The sequence below is a fragment of the Scyliorhinus torazame genome, chromosome 9, assembly GCF_047496885.1.
Source record: "Scyliorhinus torazame isolate Kashiwa2021f chromosome 9, sScyTor2.1, whole genome shotgun sequence".
Classification (NCBI taxonomy): Eukaryota; Metazoa; Chordata; class Chondrichthyes; order Carcharhiniformes; family Scyliorhinidae; genus Scyliorhinus; species Scyliorhinus torazame.
Genome location: NC_092715.1, coordinates 69,029,187 through 69,049,823, shown reverse-complemented (window position 1 = coordinate 69,049,823; position 20,637 = coordinate 69,029,187). Strand labels below are relative to the sequence as shown.

Here is a 20,637-nt window from a genome sequence, read left to right as displayed (position 1 = left end):
AAAGAACCCACTCATTCTCGCCTGAGTCATATGCACCCTGTGCACCACCTTAAACTGTATCAGGCCCTTGCACAAGAGAAGGTCCCATTTACCCTTCGCAGTACCTCACTCCATACTCCCCAATTGATCTCCATTCCCAACTCCGCTTCCCATTTCTCCTTGATCTTCACCACCCGCTCGCCTCCCTGCTCCCCCAGCCACTTATATATATCCCCAATTCTTCCCTCCCCTTTCACATCCGGAAGTAGCAGTCGTTCCAGCAGGGTGTAACCCGGCAATCTAGGGAACCCCTTCCAGACCTTTCGTGCAAAGTCCCTAACCTGTAGATACCTGAACTCACGACTCCTCGGCAGCTCTACCCTCTCCCTTAGCTCCTCCAGGCTGGCGAACCCTTCCTCCAAATACAGATCCTTCACCTTGACCCGCCCCACTTCCCTCCACCTCCTGTATATACTATCCCCCCCCCCCCCGGCTCAAACCCATTAGTCTCGCACAGCAGCATTAGCACCATCTCTTCCACCCTAAAATGCCTCCTCAGCTGATTCCATATCTTCACCGTGGACTGCACCACTGGGCTCCCTGAATACGTACTCAGGCAATGCTGTCATCACCATAGCCCTCAAACTAGACCCTTGCCGCACCTTGTCCACATTCACCGCCCAATAATAATGAAGCAAGTTTGGCAACGCCAACCCCCCCTGCTGCCTCTGTAGCAGAGTCCTCCCCACCCTCGGCACCTTCCCCGCCCATACAAAGTCAGGGATGATTGTGTCCACTTTCCGAAAAAAGGCCTTTGGTATAAAGATCGGGAGAGCCTGAAAGATAAACAAGAACCTCGGCAGAATATTCATTTTCACCACTTTGACCCTCCCAGCCAACATTTCCCCGCCAACATTAAGTGCAGTGTATCCCACCTTATAAGATCCTCCCTGGCCTCCTCCACCAGCTTCGTTAAGTTCCACTTATGGAGCCGGGTCCATTCCCTCGCTACCTGAATCCCCAAGTACCTAAAACCTATCCCTCACTACCATAAATGGCATTCTCCCTTAATTAGTCCGTTGTGCCAGCTCATTAACCAGGAATACCTCGCTTTTCCCTACATTCAGCTTGTACCCCGAGAACCCTCCAAACCTCCCCAACAGGCCCATAATCCTTCCCATACTCTCCAACGGATCCGAAACATACAGCTAGAGGTCATCGGCATAGAGCGACACCCGATGCTCCCTCTACCTCCTCATTATCCCCTGCCACTCTGCCAACCCCCTGAGAGCCATCACCAATGGCTCTATGGCCAGCGCAAACAGCAGCGGCGACAGCAGGCACCCCTGCCTCGTACCCCTGTGCAAGTCAAAGCTTCGTGAGCTCATATCATTCGTCCTCACCCTCGCTCTTGGTGCCACATACAGCAACCGCACCCATGCCACAAATCTCGGCCCAAAGTCAAACCTTCCCAAAACTTCGAACAAGTACCGCCACTCCACCCGATCAAATGCTTTCTCCGCATCCATGGACATCACCACCTCCGGTACCAGAGCTCTCGACGGATTCATCACCACATTCAACAGCCGTCTTATGTTACTCACGAGTTGCCTGCCCTACACAAAGCCTGTTTGATCTTCTGCAACCACAATCCTCCATCCTCCCCGCCAACAACTTAGCCAATACATTCACATCCGTGTTCAATAGTGATATGGGTCTATACGACCCACATTCCACTGGATCCTTCCCTTTTTGGGGGATTAGTGTGATTACTGCATGCTTCATCATCTCCGGCAATTCCCCCTTCTCCAGTGCTTCATTAAACGCCCCCAACAGATGTGGTGCCAGGTCCGCCGCAAATTCCTTATAAATTCTGCCGGGTATCCATCTGGCCCAAGGGCCTTCCCACCGCTGATACTATCCAGCACCGCCCTCAGTCCCAGGGGCTCCTCCAACGCCTGCCTTTTTGCTTCCTCCACATGGGGAAATTCCAGCTCGTCCAGAAACCACCCCATGTCCCCCTCCTCTCCTCCTGGGTCTGCCTCATAAGGTCCTTGGTAATACTCTCAAAATGCCTCATTTATCTTCCCTGGCTCTGACACCACATCCCAGCCCCAGTCCGGATCTTCAATATTTCCCTGGATGCAGCCTGCCTCCGCAGCTGGTGCGCCAGCATGCGTCTCGCCTTCTCCCTATACTCGTATTGCACGCCCCTTGCCCTACGCAGATGCCCTACCGGCCTCCCAGTTGTCAGCCTGTCAAATTGCCGCTGCAACTTTTTCCTCCTCGCCAATTGCTCCACCCTCAAATATTCCCTGTCCACCTCCATAATCTCGCTCACTAGACAAAACAACAAGGAACAAAGAAATGTACAGCACAGGAACAGGCCCTTCGGCCCTCCAAGCCCATGCCGACCATGCTGCCCGACTAAACTACAATCTTCTACACTTCCTGGGTCCGTATCCCTCTATTCCCATCCTATTCATGTATTTTAAAATGCAATGCCGAAACCCGGGATTGAACCAGGGACCTTTAGATCTTCAGTCTAACGCTCTCCCAACTGAGCTATTTCAGCTGGTAGACGGTCATGTTCCGCCCTCCTTTCCTTATTCGCATGAACCGTAAATTAGATAATTTCCCTCCACGGACCACTGCCTTCAGTGCTTCCCAAAAAATGCCCGCCGACACCTCCCCATTCTAATTGAGGTCCACATAATCCCCAACCGCACCTTATCACAAAAACCTCCATCCGCCAACAACCCTGAGTCAAACCTGCACCCGGCCTCTGCTCTTGTCCCGTACTGAACCGAATATCCAGCCCGTGGGGTGCATGGTCCGAGATAACTATCCCCGCATACTCTGCCCCCTCCACCCCAACCAAAATCTCCCGACTCACTACAAAGTAATCAATCCTCGAATACACCTTATAGACGTGTGAAAAGAAGGAATATTCCCTTCCCCTGGGTTCTGAAAGCGCCATGGATCCACCATACCCATCCTCTCCATAAACCCCCCCAGCTCCCTTGCCATTCGTACCCTACCCATCGACCTGGGGCTCGATCTACCCACCCTCGGCTCCAGGACACAGTTAAAATCTCCTCCCATGATCAACTGGTACGTGGCCAAATCCGGGATTGCTGCCAGCAACCCCCTCATAAAACCCACATCATCCCAATTTGGGGCATACACATTTACCAACACTACCGGTGCCCTTCCAATACCCCACTCACAATCACATATCTCCCACCTGGATCCCTCACCTCCTTCCTCACCTCCTTCGCACTCACAAATCCATTTTTTGGCTCCTTAAAATCGCTACACCCCTCGATTTCAAATCAAACCCAGAGTGAAAAACCTGCCCAACCCGCCCCTTCCTTAACCTAACCTGGTCCTTCACACGGAGGTGTGTCTCCTGCAAAAAGACAACCCCCGCTTTCAAGCTACTGAGGTGCGCGAACATCCACGACCTTTTAACCGGCCCATTCAGTCCCTGGACGTTCCACGTTACCAACCTTACCGGAGGCTTGCGCCTCCAATCCCCTCTACCGTCCGTCATCTTCCCCACTTAACTCCTGCCCGTTTAATTCCACTCTGTACCTAGCCCATCCCAGATGGCCCCTTTCTTCGCCCTTGACCATGTCATCTCTCACCCCCTGCCGCGTTGCAGAACCACCACCCCCCCCCCTCCAAACCGGCTTTTCCCCTTCCTCCCCCCCACTTCCCCTGTCCCCCCTCCCCCCCCCTCTTGGCCTTCTCCCCTACCACCTCACTTCCGTTCACCAGCATAACCTGCTAGCGTGGCAGCCCCTGCCCAAAGACACATCCTAATGACCCCCCCTCCCTCTTTCCCGCCCCCCCCAAGACACATCCTAAAGACCTCCCCTCCCTCTTCCCCCCCCCAAAGACACATCCTAATGACCTCCCCCTCCCTCTTCTCCTCCCCCCCCCCCCACTCCTCAGCTCAAAAAAGAAGGCCTCCTGCTGGCCTTACCCAACCCCACCCAAACAAGGACTTCTCCTGAACTCCAGGTAGCCTTCTCCAAAAGCAAACAAACAGATGTTAAACACAAACAGTCCCATAAAACAGGAGGGGGGGATGGGAACATCCATCCCTACATAAACATTCCACCCCTACAACTCCTTACAATCTCAACATTGAACAGAACCCCCCCCCCCCCCAAAAAAAGGCGAAAATCCCCCAATCCCTACACCCACTTCAAACATGCTCCCGACCATTACATCGTGCCAGCACCCCAATTCCCAAGCATTGTCCACTCAGTTCTCCCCCAGTTTATGCTCGTTAATGAAGTCCTCGGCCGCTTCTGGGGTCTCAAAATAATACTCCCGGCCTCCGAACGTCACCCATAATTTCGCCGGGTAGAGCACCCAAACCTGATCTGCCGCCGGTACAGCACCGCCTTGGCCTTGTTGTAACCTGCCCGCCGTTTTGCCAACTCGGCTCCAATGTCCTGATAAATCCGGACATTATTTCCCTCCCAGCCGCAGCTACGCTTCTCCCTGGTCCACCGTAGAATTTTCTTTCTCCACAAATTTATGGAGTCTCACGATCACCGCCCGCGGCGGCTCCCCAGCTCTTAGGCTTTTGCCTCAGAGACCTATGCGCTCGGTCCACTTCAGGTGCCTTATCAAGCACCCCTTCTGCCACCAGTCCCGCCAGCATCCTCGAGACGTACCTCGTGGCACTCACACCTTCCACTCCTTCAGGCAAGCCCACTATTCGCAGGTTCTGCCTTCTCGAGGCATTCTCCTGCTCCTCCACCTTTGCCCTCAGCGTTTTACAAAGGTCTCCTAAGAGCCCCATCCATCTCCAGAGCAACCACACGATCGCTGTGGTCCGAGATCACTCCTTCAATCTCCCGAATCTGTGACCCCTGCACCTCCAAACACCTCTCCATCCGCTCCAAAGTACTCTTCAGCGGTGCCACAGCTTCTGCAATGACCTTTGCATGATCCTCATGCATTTCTTTCCTCGGTTTATGGAATTCCTCCTTGATAAAAGTCATCAGTTCCTGTATCTGGGGCCTTACAGCTTGCCCCTCCCCCGCCAGCATGCTGGAAGAGACGGTCTGTGAAGCACAAGACTGTTTCAACTTTCCAGCCAAACCTCTCACTGTTTTCTGCCGGGTCCGGTGATCAGAAGCGATACCATTCCGGGGTAAACTACTCCTCTAACATTCACCAACGCCTTTTCATCAAAATTCCACCCGGATCTGGGTAAAAAGAGCCCTTTTCTGTGACTTTGAACAGGAACAGCCTTTTATGTGAACCAATCACTCCATGGTCACAAGCGGAAGTCACAACAGCCAGTTATAAGAGCAATGTGACAATGGTCAGACAAAATGTTCGATGTTGATTGCAGGATAATTATTGGTCAGGATCTCAGGGATAATTCCCCTGTTCTTCTTCAATAGTGCCATGAGATCTTTTACATCGTGCCAAGGAGGCACATCGCCTCAGTTTAATGTCGCACCTCAAAGACAGCGCTTCCGACAGTGCAACCTCCCTCAGTACTGCACTAGTGTGTCAGCCTTGATTTTTGTGCTCGGCTTCTCGAGCGGGACTTGGAACCAGAGCCTTGAGATCCAGAGGCAAGAGTTCTATCAACTGATGAACAGCTATGCTGAAACAATAATATTTTGCTTTCTTTATAGAGACTGCCTGATTTGCAGAGTGTTTCTAGCATTTTCGGTTTTCAATTTTAAAGTAACCAGCATGACCAAAGGAACCCTCCTGATTATAGCATCTGTTGGAAAAGGGAGTGCAGTAGACAATCGCAAGGCAAGTATCAAATAGCTTCATTGTCCATCATAATGGGTGAATCATAATCTGTTAGATACAATGTGCCAGAGCATATTTTAACATATTTCACACAACCACGGAAAAAGCTGATAGGGGAAACCGGTGATTCAGTGACAGTGAAGGAATGGCAATATAGTCCCAAATCGTGAGTGTGTGTGACTTGGTGGGGAACTTGCAGGCACACATCTGCTGCCCTTGTCCTTCTCGGTAGTAGTCGTGGGTTGGAAGGTGCCTTGGCGAGTTGCTGCAGTGCATCTTGTAGATGGTACACGCTACAGCCACTGTGTTGGTGGAGGAGGGAGTGAATGTTAAAGGTAGTGGATGAGGTGCTAATTAAGCAGGCTGCTTTGTCCTGGATGGTGTCAGCCTTCTTCTGACGTTGGAGCTGCATTCACCCAGTCAAGTGAAGAATATTCCTGACTTGTGCCTTGTTGTAAAATTGTGGACAAGTTTTGGGGAGTCAGGAGGCGAGTTACTCCCCACAGAATTTCCAGCTTCTGACCTGCTTTTGTAGACATGGTATTTATAAGGCCGGTTCAGTTCAGTTTGTGGTCAATGGTAACGCACCATCCAGGATGTTGATAGTGGGGGATTCATAGATTTCATAGAATTTACAGTGCAGAAGGAGGCCAATCGGCCCATCGAGTCTACACTGACTCTTGGAACGAGCACCCCACCCAAGCCCAACCTCCACCCTATCCCCATAACCCAGTAACTCCACCCAACACCAAGGGCAATTTTGGACACTTAAGGGCAATTTAGCATAGCCAATTCACCTAACCTGCACATCTTTGGACTGTGGGAGGAAACCGGAGCGCCCGGAGGAAACCCACGCACACATAGGGAGAACGCACAGACAGTGACCCAAGCCGGGAATCGAACCTGGGACCCTGGAGCTGTGAAGCAATTGTGCTAACCACTATGCTACTGTCCTGCCATTGTTGCAATGGAATTCAACACTGGGAATGTCATTAAATGTCAAGGGAAGATGGTTAGATTCTCTCTTGTTGGAGATGATCATTGCCTGGCACTTGTGTGGTGCAAACGTTACTTTCCACTCATCAGCCCAAACCAGAATATTGTTCAGGTCTTGCTACATCTAGACATGGACTGCTTCAGTACCTGAGGAGGCACAAATGGTGCTGAACATTGCACATGATGATTGCACAACCATCAGCGAAAGTCCCCACTTCTGACCTTTGTGATGGAAGGAAGATGACTGCTGAAACAGCTGAAGATGGTTAGGTTTGGACACTATCCTGATGAACTCCTGCAACAATGCCCCAGTGCTGAGATGATTGTCATCCAACAACCACAATCATCCTACTTTGTTCTGGGTTTTCCCTCCAATTCCCACTGACTCCAATTTCACTAGGGGATGCCACACTTGGTCAAATGTGTCGAGAGTAATTACTCTCACCTCACTTGGAGTTCAGCTCTTTTGTCCATTTTTGGACCAAGGCTGTAATGACGTCAGGAGCAGCAGCACATTGGCACAGTGGTTAGCAGTGCTGCCTCAGTGCCAGGGACACGGGTTCAATTCCAGCCTTGTGTGACTGTCTGTGCAGTTTGCATGTCCTCCCAGTGCCTGCGTGGGTTTCCTCTGGGTGCTCCAGTTCCCTGCCATATTTCGAAGATGTGCAAGTTAGGTGGATTGGCCATGCTAAATTCTCCCTTAGTGTTAAAAGAGGTTAGGTGGGGTTACGGGGATAGTACTTAGGTAGGATGCTCTTTCGGAGGGGCTGAATGGACTCCTTCTGCACTGTAGGGATTCTATGAGCATCAGTGAGTAAGTTATTGCTGAGCAAGTGCTGCTTGATTACATTCCTTTCCATCAATTTGCTGATGATCGAGAGTACACCGATGGGGCAGTAATTGCCTGAGTTGGATTTGTCCTGCTCTGTGTGTACAGGACATAGCAAGGCAACTTTTCACATTGCTAGCTGGATGCCAGTGTTGCATCCGGTTAAATTAGTTACCCTATAGAACGGGTGCAATTACCTGTTTAACTGATCCTTAGACACTGCTGGTGCAATTTCCCCCTCTTTATCATTTGAACACTTTTGTTCTGCCTCAAGACGAGATTTCCCTGGTTTGGAACGTTTGAATTGGCCGCTTCTACCCCGTTTAGCAACCGGTGGTCTTGTTAGCTCTGGAAACAAATATTTTATTTGAATATGGGGAGGTCATGAGTTAAGCATTGCAAAAACACCAAGATATAACCAACAGTCCATAAATGACAAAGATTAATGATGCACATTAAAAAGGAAATCAATTTAAGTATGGTCTTGTTTTACTTCAAGGTAAATCAAGTTATTTTTGTGTTCATTGAGATGTGACTGGGAAATAGGAAAGCTGCTTCTTCAGGTCAGCTCAGTGTCAGTAAAGCGGTCTCGAAGCTAGCTCGACTGCAACCTCAGGAGCAACTCAATGCTGGGGAGATTTTTTTCCCCTGTACCTTGATTATGGCTATTCTGAGCCAGACCAAATAAATGCCGTGACTGGAGACAAACAAAGAGAGATTTAGGGGGATAAAAACATATATTTGGCGATACAAGTGATGAAAGAAGTTAGAGGGGGAAAATGAAGAATGGATAGATAGGTCTAGGATTGGCTTTGAGAGAGTGGGTGTGTTTCGTTGTGTGGTCGGGCTCTAGCTGGGGGTGGCCTGCTCGAGTCTGTAGTTTCTTAAAATCATTACTTTCGATTTACAGCAAGTATTTACACATTTGGAATCTACACGAGGTTGGAGCTGCTCCTCATTCTAGATCTCTCAGTCGTATGATCTGACATTATTATTACAACAGCATCGTGCATGCTTCGGATGTTAACCCTACTCTACAGGTGGTGACAAAGGAGAGAGTTTCTGCAAGAGGAAAGGGAGCCATTAGCAATGTCACCTAGCATGGGAGCCAAGATGATTACAAAAGTGGTCCATAAAAGACGATTGAAGGAGAGCACAAAAGACATGAGCTTGGAGAGGAGGCAGAAGATGGGAGAGGACTCCACACTGATGACAAAGGAATTCGGTGGGCAAAACATGAACAAAAAACAAAAACAATTCAAGCTTAAACATCTATTACAAACTAACTCAAGGTATTCACAATGTTCTTTTTCAAAATGCACGCAAGAGTCCCATGTCTGACCATTGCAATGGAAAAATGCATTCCAAAAATGTGAATATTTACCAGTTACACCAGTAGAGGGGGCTATAAACAGCAAATACTAATACAGAAATTGAACAACGCAACTGAAAAATCCTCGACTACAATATGGGTGGGATTTTCTGGTCCCGCCCCGAGACCCATCTCAATGGACCTTTAAACAATCCGTCAAAATTTCCATTCCGCCCACGACAGTTCTCACGGTGGGCAAGATCAGAAAATTTATCCCAATGTTTATAAGCAATAAAACTTCCCATCTAATGCCTAGAGATTTGTTTAGACTATGGTCTGCTAGTGCACTTTGTAAGTGTCTACTGTTTCAGTAAGGTGTAACAAAAATTTGAAAAATAACTAAAATACCTTCCCCTTCAAAAACTTGCAATATAATTTGCTAAAATAACATTGAATGGCCACAGGATTTATCCATACTTGAATGCATTACATACAAGTTCCCACAAACAGCAACATGGCAAAGGCCATATAATCTGTTAGCAATTCATGTAGCAAACAGAAACGATTCCAAGGATCTTTAATGTGTGTTGCGACATGGTTCATGCAAAACAAAATGGGGGTTTCTCCATCCCGGGACGCCGGGAAAACATTCCCCAATTCAGCGGAGGAAAAAAGATATCAGGATCGGCGCAAACGCAATACTCCCACCATCCGCTGCTGGTGTGAACGAGATCCATGATGCCTGGCGGAGGTGGGGGGCGAATAAATGCAAGTGGGTCTTAATGATATATGTGTATTCCCTCCCATTACAGAGTCCGAGGGGTTGGGGGGCAGTCAGGTTACCCCTGTACTTGGGAGTGGGGTAGGACACTGAGGCAACCTGGGGGTAGGGGGCTGCTGTGTGGCAAGAAGGATCAGGGCCAATTTGCTGTGTGGGGGCAGGGGGTGGCTGGTCATGGGATGTTGCTTTTGGGCCGCCTGTTCAAGATGGCAGCCCAATCAGGGGCTGGTTTAGCACACTGGGCTAAATCGCTGGCTTTTAAAGCAGACCAAGGCAGGCCAGCAGCACGGTTCAATTCCCGTACCAGCCTCCCCGAACAGGCGCTGGAATGTGGCGACTAGTGGGCTTTTCACAGTAACTTCATTTGAAGCCTACTTGTGACAATAAGCGATTTTCATTCATTTCATTTCAATAGCAGGATTTCCTAGAAATCCCTCATATTCCATGCCATGCATAAATTTGCAAGGGGGATCATAAAACTGGTGCAATTCAGCTCCGGCATCGAAGATAAAGTTTCCCAAATGGAGAATCCCGCCCCATACCTTTCCTCCACTCAACAAACAGCATAGAAAAGCCAAACGATTCCCCCCTCCCCTCATTATGAACATTCAGTTTGACCCAGAAACAAGTAGTTTTTCAATCCCACCCCCACCGTCACAGAACAAGGGTTCAAGTAAAATCCAAACTCACCCTCCTCTCATTTGTTTCCTCCCCCTTCGTCTAATAATAGCCCTGGCCTCTAATTTGATTTGACCCACATACCACACACAACTCCCACATACAGCTTCTTCCCCGCTGTTACCAGACTCCGAAACGACCCTCTCATGGACTGACCTGATCAATATTACACTCCTGAGTGCTTCACCCGATGCCGGTATCTATGTATTTACATTGTGTACCTGGAGTTGCCCTGTAGCCCTATTATGTATTTTCTTTTTATTTTAATATCCTAAATTATCTGTTTGAGCTGCACGCAGAAAAATACTTTTCACTGTACCTTGGTACACGTGACAATAAACAAATCCAAATCCAAACAAGACAACAGCTGTCAAATCTCTAAATATTGTGACCCTGAGCAATACTAGGGAAATAACCTTCTAAATAACGAGAAGTAAATTTGATTAAGTCAATTTATGGATTTCAATCTTCAGAACATAGCGACAATAACTGCAATTTATTGATTAGAAACAGAACCCAAGATTGCACGGGGGAGTAGCGAGCACAACAAAGGTCTCACCCCCTCAGCTCTGATGTGTTTCTAAACTAGGATGTGCAGGTCTTGGCATCAGGAATTTTTTTTCCCCAAAAAATAATGGTCCTTTCCTATTCAACGGAATGATAAATCACTGGCCCCAACGAATCCCTGACCCAGCAACAGCAGATAGAACTAGATCCCCGTGTCTCACACCCACAATCCAAAAAGATCTGCAGGGTAGATGAATTGCCACGCTAATTTGTCCCTTAATTGGGAAAATAAGAATTGGGTACGTTAAATGTATTTTAAAGAATAGAACCCGATACCAGTTATTAAGAATGCAAGACTTGCAAGTACCTCATTTTTCCCCCCAATTAAGGGGAATTTAGTACGGCCAATCCACCTACCCTGCACATCTTTGGGTTGTGGGGATGAAACCCAAGCAGACACTGGGAGAATGTGCAAACTCTACATGGACAGTGACCCAGAGTCGGGATCAAATCTGAATCCTCAGTGCCAGAGGCAGTAGTGCTAACCACTGCGCCCGTGCCGCTCTTAGGGGGATGAGCAAATCATAGTGAACTCTGCCTGGGACAGGGGGTGAAAGGTTATCAGAGAAAGACAGGGATGTGGGGTTGAAGTTACAATCAGATCAGCCATACTTACCTTGCAGGAGAAGCAGCCTCCAGATTTTCGCCGGGAGCAATGTCCTGGGGCCTGTCGGGAAGGTAAGAATAACTTTAAATACTTACCTTAGCAGCTGCAGGAAGTCGGCCGTGGGGATTTCTGGGAAGATTTGTTAGAACCTGTATATAAGTTGGGCGGTTGCTAAACCCGAGACACTACACTTGTAGTGTCCCCCACCCTTCCACCTCCTCTAACCTAAGGGGTTGAGTGAATATCAGGTAAGCTCTTCCTCTCTTTTGCTTGTTTTATCTAGAGGGGGATGGCAGGGAAGGCAGTACAATGTTCCTCCTGCAGAATGTTTGAGGTGTGGGATGCCGCCGGTGTCCCTGCTGATTTCATCTGTGGGAAGTGCACCCATCTCCAGCTCCTCAGAAACCATGTTGGGGAACTGGAGCTGGAGCAACTTCGGATCATTCGGGAGGCAGAGGTTGTTATAGATAGAAGCTTCAGGGATGTAGTAACTCCAAAGAATAAAGATAGATGGGTGACGGTGAGATGGGCTGGGAGGAAGCAGTCAGTACAGGGGTATCACCTGTGGTCATTCCCCTTAGTAACAAGTATACCGCTTGGTATACTGTTGGGGGTGGGGGGGGTGGGGGGACTTACCAGGGGTAAGCCATGGGGTACAGGTCTCTGGCACAGAGTCTGTCCCTGTTGCTCAGAAGGGAAGGGGGGGGGGGAGAGAAGTAGAGCATTAGTCATTGGAGACTCCATAGTTAGGGGGATAGATAGGAGATTCTGTGGGAACGAGAGAGACTCGCGGTTGGTGTGTTGCCTCCCAGGTGCCAGGATCCGTGATGTCTCGGATCGTGTTTTTGGGATCCTAATGGGGGAGGGGGAGCAGCCTCAAGTCGTGGTCCACATAGGTACCAACGACATATGTAGGAAAAGGGATAGGGATGCAAGGCAGGAATTCAGGGAGCTAGGGTGGAAACTTAGATCTAGGACAGAGTTATTATCGCTGGTTGTTACCCGTTCCACGTGCTAGCGAGGCGAGGAATAGGGAGAGAGAGCAGTTGAACACGTGGCTACAGGGATGGTGCAGGAGTGGGGGTTTCAGATTCCTGGATAATTGGGGCTCATTCTGGGGTAGGTGGGACCTCTACAAACAGGATGGTCTACACCTGGACCAGAGGGGTACCAATAACCTGGGGGGGATATTTGCTAATGCTCTTCGGGAGGGTTCAGCAGGGGATTGAAACCTGAATTGTAGCTCCAGTATACAGGAGGTTGAGAGTAGTGAGGTCATGAGTAAGGTTTCAAAGTTGCAGGAGTGTACCGGCAGACAGGAAGGTGGTTTAAAGTGTGTCTACTTCAATGCCAGGAGCATCCGGAATAAGGTGGGTGAACTTGCGGCATGGGTTGGTAACTGGGACTTCGATGTTGTGGCTATCTCGGAGACATGGATAGAGCAGGGACAGGAATGGTTGTTGCAGGTGCCAGGGTTTAGATATTTCAGTAAGCTCAGCGAAGGTGGTAAAAGAGGGGGAGGGGTGGCATTGTTAGTCAAGGACAGTATTACGGTGGCAGAAAGGACATTTGATGAGGACTCGTCTACTGAGGTAGTATGGGCTGAGGTTAGAAACAGGAAAGGAGAGGTCACCCTGTTGGAACTTTTCTATAGGCCTCTGAAAAGTTCCAGAGATGTAGAGGAAAGGATTGCAAAGATGATTCTGGATAGGAGCGAAAGTAACAGGGTAGTTGTTATGGGGACTTTAACTTTCCAAATATTGACTGGAAACGTTATAGTTAGAGTACTTTAGATGGGTCCGATTTTGTCCAATGTGTGCAGGAGGGTTTCCCGACGCAGTATGTAGATAGGCCAACGTGAGGCGAGGCCATATTGGATTTGGTGCTGGGTAATGAACCAGGACAGGTGTTAGATTTGGAGGTAGGTGAGCACTTTGGTGATACTGATTATGTTTACTTTAGTGATGGAAAGGGATAGGTATATACCGCAGGGCAAGAGTTATATCTGGGGGAAAGGCAATTTGATGCGATGAGGCAAGACTGAGGATGCATTGGATGAAAAGGAAAACTGCAGGGGATGGGCACAATGGAAATATGGAGCTTGTTCAAGGAACAGCTACTGCATGTCCTTGATAAGTATGTACCTGTCAGGCAGGGAGGATGTGGTCGAGCGAGGGAACCGTGGTTTACTAAAGCAGTTGAAACACTTCAAGAGGAAGAAGGAGGCTTATGTAAAGATGAGACATGAAGGTTCAGTTAGGGCGCTCGAGAGTTACAAGTTAGCTAGGAAGGACCTAAAGAGAGAGCTAAGAAGAGCAAGGAGGGGACATGAGAAGTCTTTGGCAGGTAGGATCAAGGATAACCCGAAAGCTTTATATAGATATATCAGGAATACAAGAATGACTAGGGTAAAAGTAGGGCCAGTCAAGGACAGTAGCGGGAAGTTGTGCGTGGGAGTCCGAGGAGATAGGAGAGGTGCTAAATGAATATTTTTCGTCAGTATTCACACAGGTAAAGGTCAATGTGGTCGAGGAGAATACGGAGATACAGGCTACTAGACTAGAAGGGCTTGAGGTTCATAAGGAGGAGGTGTTAGCAATTCTGGAAAGTGTGAAAATAGATACGTCCCCTGGGCCGGGTGGGATTTATCCTAGGATTTTCTGGGAAGCTAGGGAGGAGATTGCTGAGCCTTTGGCTTTGATCTTTAAGTCATCTTTGTCTACAAGAATAGTGCCAGAAGACTGGAGGATAGCAAATGTTGTCCCCTTGTTCAAGAAGGGGAGTAGAGACAACCCCGGTAACTATAGACCAGTGAGCCCTACTTCTGTTGTGGGCAAAGTCTTGGAAAGGTTTATAAGAGATAGGATGTATAATCATCTGGAAAGGAAGAATTTGATTAGAGATAGTCAACACGGTTTTGTGAAGGGTAGGTCATGCCTCACAAACCTTATGGAGTTCTTTGAGAAGGTGACCAAACAGGTGGATGAGGGTAAAGCAGTTGATGTGGTGTATATGGATTTCAGTAAAGCGTTTGATAAGGTTCCCCACGGTAGGCTATTGCAGAAAATATGGAGGCATGGGATTCAGGGTGATTTAGCAGTTTGGATCAGAAATTGGCTAGCTGAAAGAAGACAAAGGGTGGTGGTTGATGGGAAATGTTCAGACTGGAGTCCAGTTACTAGTGGTGTACCACAAGGATCTGTTTTCGGGCCACTGCTGTTTGTCATTTTTATAAATCACCTGGAGGAGAGCGTAGAAGGAGGGGTGAGTAAATTTGCAGATGACACTAAAGTCGGTGGAGCTGTGGACAGTGCGGAAGGATGTTCCAAGTTACAGACAGACATAGACAAGCTGCAGAGCTGGGCTGAGAGGTGGCAAATGGAGTTTAATGCAAAAAAGTGTGCGGTGATTCATTTTGGAAAGAATAACAGGAAGACAGAGTACTGGGCTCATGGTAAGATTCTTGGTAGTGTGGATGAGCAGAGAGATCTTGGTGTCCATGTACATAGATCCCTGAAAGTTGCCACCCAGGTTGAAAGTGCTGTTAAGAAGGCGTACGGTGTGTTAGCTTTTATTGGTAAAGGGATTGAGTTTCGGAGCCATGAGGTCATGTTGCAGCTGTACAAAACTCTGGTGCGGCCGCATTTGGAGTATTGCGTGCAATTCTGGTCGCCGCATTATAGGAAGGATGTGGAAGCATTGGAAAGAGTGCAGAGGAGATTTACCAGAATGTTGCCTGGAATGGAGGGAAGATCTTATGAGGGAAGGCTGAGGGACTTGAGGCTGTTTTCCTTAGAGAGAAGAAGGTTAAGAGGTGACTTAGTTGAGGCATACAAGATGATCAGAGGATTGGATAGGGTGGACAGTGAAAGCCTTTTTCCTCGGATGGTGATGTCTAGCACGATTTAAATTGAGGGGAGATAGATAGAGGACTGATGTCAGAGGTAGGTTCTTGTCCACTCTATTGGTCACATCCTCAAAAATTCCAAAATATTTGTCAAGCATGATTTCCCTTTAGTGAATTCATGCTGACTTGGATGATCCTGTCCCCACTTTTCAAATGCTCGGTTATTTCATCCTTAATAATTGACTCCGATGGCTTCCGGGTGCGGCGATGACCAGCTAAGTCGCACGTTTCGGCAGCTCCCGGTGGAAAGGACTTTTGGGCTCTTAATAGGAGCCCCAACGGCAATTTTAACGGCTAAAAACACTGTGCGGTAAACCAGAAGGGAATCCCCCCTGGACACGGATGGAAAAAGGAGAGGAAGGTGGCCAGATTGCGGTGGATCCTCTAGAGCAGCGGCCAGGAAGGCAGGCACAAAGCAAGATGGCGTCGGAAGGAGGCAGTTTAATATGGGGCCCTGACCAACAAGAGTTCCTGCGGCGTTGCGTGGAAGAACTTAAAAAGGAGATGAAGAAGGAGCTGTTGGCCCCGATATTACAGGCGATTGAAGGGCTAAAGGAGGAGCAAAAGACCCAGGAGCAGGAGCTTCGGGTCGTGAAGACAAAGGCTGCTGAGAATCAGGACGACTACAGGGCCTGGTGGTGAAGACAGAGATGCACGAGGCACAACACAAAAGGTATGTGGAAAGGCTGGAGGTGCTGGAGAATAATGCGAGGAGGAAGAATTTAAGGATTCTTGGTCTTCCCGAAGGTGCAGAAGGGGCGGACGTCGGGGCATATGTGAGCACGATGCTGCACTCGTTAATGGGATCGGAGGCCCTGACGGGCCCGTTGGAGGTGGAGGGAGCCTATCGAGTTATGGCGCGAAGACCGAGGGCTGGAGAAATTCCTCGAGCCGTAGTGGTGAGATTTCTCCGATATAAGGACAGAGAGATGGTCCTCAGATGGACAAAGAAAACTCGGAGCAGTAGGTGGGAGAACGCGCTGATCCGCGTATATCAAGATTGGAGTGCGGAGGTGGCGAGAAGGAGGGCAAGCTTTAATCGGGCCAAGGCAGCGCTGCACAAAAGGTTAAATTTGGAATGCTGCAGCCGGCAAGACTGTGGGTCACACATCAAGGGTAACACCACTACTTTGAAACGGCAGAAGAGGCGTGGACATTTATTGTCGAGGAGAAACTGGAATAAGCAGGCTAGAAAAAGAACGTTTGGGACAAAGTGGTGGGGCGAATATGTGGGGTGAAGAGGGGGAAGAGGGGGAAGAGATGATTTCCCAAGTTGTTAATCCTGCGACCCTGTAACTTTTCTCTCTTCCCCATGTCGTGGGGGAGGGGGGATGAGGAGCTGGGGGCGCCGGCCATTGGGGGCGGGGCCAAATGGGAAGCACGGGCTTTGTTCCCGCGCTATGGTAATCATGGCGGGAACAGGGAAGCAGGAAGGAGGGGGCCTCGCACAGTGGGAGCCGAGGTCACGGGGGGAAGCCGAGGTCGGCCAGAGTTTGCTGACTTCTGGGAGCAACATGGGGGGTGCAATTACGCTAGTGAGGCATCTAGCGGGGGTGTGGGGGGGGGGGGGGGGTTAACTGGGTTGCTGCTGCTGGGGAGAAGGGGGAGCTGGTATGGGGTGGGGTGATCGGGGCGGGTGGGCGCCGTTGGGGGGAGATACGGCTACGTGGGAACCGGGTGAGGAACTGGATTGAAAAAGGAGATGGCTAGTCGACAAGGGGGGGGGGGTAAAGAGCCCCCCAACCCGGCTGATCACGTGGAATGTGAGAGGGCTGAATGGGCCGATAAAGAGGGCACGGGTACTCACACACCTAAAGAAACTTAAGGCAGATGTGGTTATGCTGCAGGAGGCGCATCAGAAACTGATAGACCAGGTCAGACTACGCAAAGGATGGGTGTGGCAGGTGTTTCATTCGGGGCTAGACGCAAAAAACAGGGGGGTGGCTATACTAGTGGGGAAGCGGGTAATGTTTGAGGCAAAGACCATAGTGGCGGATAGTGGGGGCAGATACGTGATGGTGAGTGGCAAATTGCAAGGGGAGGCGGTGGTCTTAGTGAACGTATATGCCCCGAACTGAGATGATGCCAACTTTATGAGGCGTATGTTAGGACGTATCCCGGACCTAGAGGTGGGGAAGTTGGTAATGGGTGGAGATTTTAATACGGTGCTGGACCCAGGGCTGGCCAGATCGAGGTCCAGGACCGGAAGGAGGCCGGCTGCAGCTAGGGTGCTTAAGGACTTATGGAGCAGATGGGAGGAGTAGACCCCTGGAGATTTAGTAGACCTAGGAGTAAGGAGTTTTCGTTTTTCTCCTATGTCCACAAAGTTTATTCACGGATAGACTTTTTTGCTTTGGGAAGGGCACTGATCCCGAAGGTGACGGGGACGGAGTACACGACTACAGCTATTTCGGATCACGCTCCACATTGGGTGGACCTGGAGATAGGGGAGGAAAAAGAACAGCGTCCACCCTGGAGAATGGATATGGGATTAATGGCAGGTGAGGGGGTGTGTTTAAGGGTGAGGGGGTGTATTGAAAGGTACTTGGAACTCAATGATAATGGGGAGGTTCAGGTGGGAGTGGTCTGGGAGGCGCTGAAGGCAGTGGTTAGAGGGGAGCTGATATCTATTAGGGCACATAAAGGAAAGCAGGAGAGTAGGGAAAGGGAGCGGTTGTTGAAAGAACTTCTGAGGGTGGACAGACAATATGCAGAGGCACCGGAGGAGGGACTGCACAGGGAAAGGCAAAGGCTACATGTAGAATTTGACTTGTTGACTACGGGTAATGCAGAGGCACAATGGAGGAAGGCACAGGGTGTACAGTACAAATATGGGGAGAAGGCGAGCAGGTTGCTGGCCCACCAACTGAGGAAAAGGGGAGCAGCGAGGGAGATAGGGGGGGTGAGAGATGAGGAGGGAGAGATGGAGCGGGGAGCGGAGAGAGTGAATGGAGTGTTCAAGGCATTTTATGAAAGATTATATGAAGCTCAGCCCCCGGATGGGAAGGAGAGAATGATGTGCTTTCTGGATCAGCTGGAATTTCCTAAGGTGGAGGAGCAGGAGAGGGTGGGACTGGGAGCACAGATTGAGACGGAGGAAGTTGTGAAAGGGATTGGGAGCAAGCAGGCGTGGAAGGCCCCGGGACCAGACGGATTCCCAGTTGAATTTTATAGGAAATATGTGGACTTGCTGGCCCCGCTACTGACGAGAACCTTTCCTGAGGCGAGGGAAAGGGGGCAGCTGCCCCCGACTATGTCAGAGGCAACGATATCGCTCCTCCTAAAGAAGGAAAAAGACCCGCTGCAATGCGGGTCCTATAGGCCTATTTCCCTCCTGAATGTGGACGCTAAGATTCTGGCCAAGGTAATGGCAACGAGGATAGAGGATTGTGTCCCGGGGGTGGTTCATGAGGACCAAACTGGGTTTGTGAAGGGGAGACAGCTGAATACAAATATACGGAGGCTGCTAGGGGTAATGATGATGCCCCCACCAGACGGGGAAGCGGAGATAGTGGTGGCGATGGATGCCGAGAAAGCATTTGATAGAGTGGAGTGGGATTATTTGTGGGAGGTGCTGAGGAGATTTGGCTTTGGAGATGGGTATATCAGATGGGTACAGTTGCTGTATAGGGCCCCGATGGCGAGCGTGGTCACGAATGGACGGGGGTCTGATTATTTTCGGCTCCATAGAGGGACGAGGCAGGGATGTCCTCTGTCCCAGTTATTGTTTGCACTGGCGATTGAGCCCCTGGCCATAGCATTGAGGGGTTCCAGGAAGTGGAGGGGAGTACTCAGGGGAGAAGAACACCGGGTATCTCTGTATGCGGATGATTTGTTGCTATATGTGGTGGACCCGGCGGAGGGGATGCCAGAGATAATGCGGATACTTGGGGAGTTTGGGGATTTCTCAGGGTATAAATTGAACATGGGGAAAAGTGAGTTGTTTGTGGTGCATCCAGGGGAGCAGAGCAGAGAGATAGAGGATTTACCGTTGAGGAAGGTAACAAGGGACTTTCGGTACTTGGGGATCCAGATAGCCAAGAATTGGGGTACATTACATAGGCTTAATTTAACGCGGTTGGTGGAACAGATGGAGGAGGACTTTAAGAGATGGGACATGGTGTCCCTGTCACTGGCAGGTAGGGTGCAGGCGGTTAAAATGGTGGTCCTCCCGAGATTCCTTTTTGTGTTTCAGTGCCTCCCGGTGGTGGTCACGAAGGCTTTTTTCAAAAGAATCGAGAAGAGTATGATGAGTTTTGTGTGGGCCGGGAAGACCCCGGGAGTGAGGAGGGGATTTTTGCAGCGTAGTAGGGACAGGGGGGGCTGGCACTACCGAGCCTAAGTGAGTACTACTGGGCCGTCAATATTTCAATGATGTGTAAGTGGATGGGAGAAGAGGAGGGAGCGGCGTGGAAGAGATTGGAGAGGGCGTCCTGCAGGGGGACTAGCCTACAAGCTATGGTGACGGCACCGTTGCCGTTCTCACCGAGCCCGGTGGTGGTGGCTACATGGAAAATTTGGGGGCAGTGGAGACGGCATAGGGGAAAGACGGGAGCCTCGGTGCGGTCCCCGATAAGCAATAACCATAGGTTTGTTCCGGGGAGAATGGATGGGGGATTTGGAGCATGGCAAAGAGCAGGGGTAGCACAATTGAGAGATCTGTTCGTGGATGGGACGTTTGCGAGTCTGGGAGCGCTGACGGAAAAATATGGGTTGCCCCAAGGGAATGCATTTCGGTATATGCAACCGAGGGCTTTTGCGAGGCAACAGGTGAGGGAATTCCCACAGCACCCGACGCAGGAGGTGCAGGATAGAGTGATCTCAGAGACATGGGTGGGGGATGGTAAGGTGTCGGACATATATAGGGAAATGAGGGACGAGGGGGAGATCATGGTAGATTAGCGGAAAGGGAAATGGGAAGAAGAGCTGGGGGAGGAGATTGAGGAGGGGCTGTGGGCTGATGCCCTACGTAGGGTAAACTCATCGTCCTCATCAGGCTAAGCCTGATACAATTTAAGGTGTTACACAGGGCGCATATGACTGGAGCATGGCTCAGTAAATTTTTTGGGGTAGAGGATAGGTGTGCGAGATGCTCGAGAAGCCCAGCGAATCACACCCACATGTTCTGGTCATGCCCGGCACTACAGGGGTTTTGGGTGGGGGTGGCAAAGGTGCTTTCGAA

At 49.8% G+C, this 20,637-nt stretch overlaps 1 protein-coding gene and 1 non-coding gene across 3 annotated transcripts in view; both read right to left on the bottom strand.

The window, feature by feature from the left end:
- The window catches only part of LOC140429280 (uncharacterized), a 172,240-nt gene that overhangs the window by 37,928 nt on the left and 113,675 nt on the right, over positions 1–20,637 (bottom strand). For both annotated transcript variants that reach the window (XM_072516072.1, XM_072516073.1), the window contains exon 10: positions 7,801–7,951. In XM_072516072.1, coding sequence (XP_072372173.1) covers positions 7,801–7,951 — 151 coding nt within the window. The remainder of the gene's footprint in view (positions 1–7,800; positions 7,952–20,637) is intronic.
- trnaf-gaa (transfer RNA phenylalanine (anticodon GAA)) lies at positions 2,482–2,554 on the bottom strand. The gene has a single exon. It is a non-coding gene; the product is annotated as a tRNA-Phe (tRNA).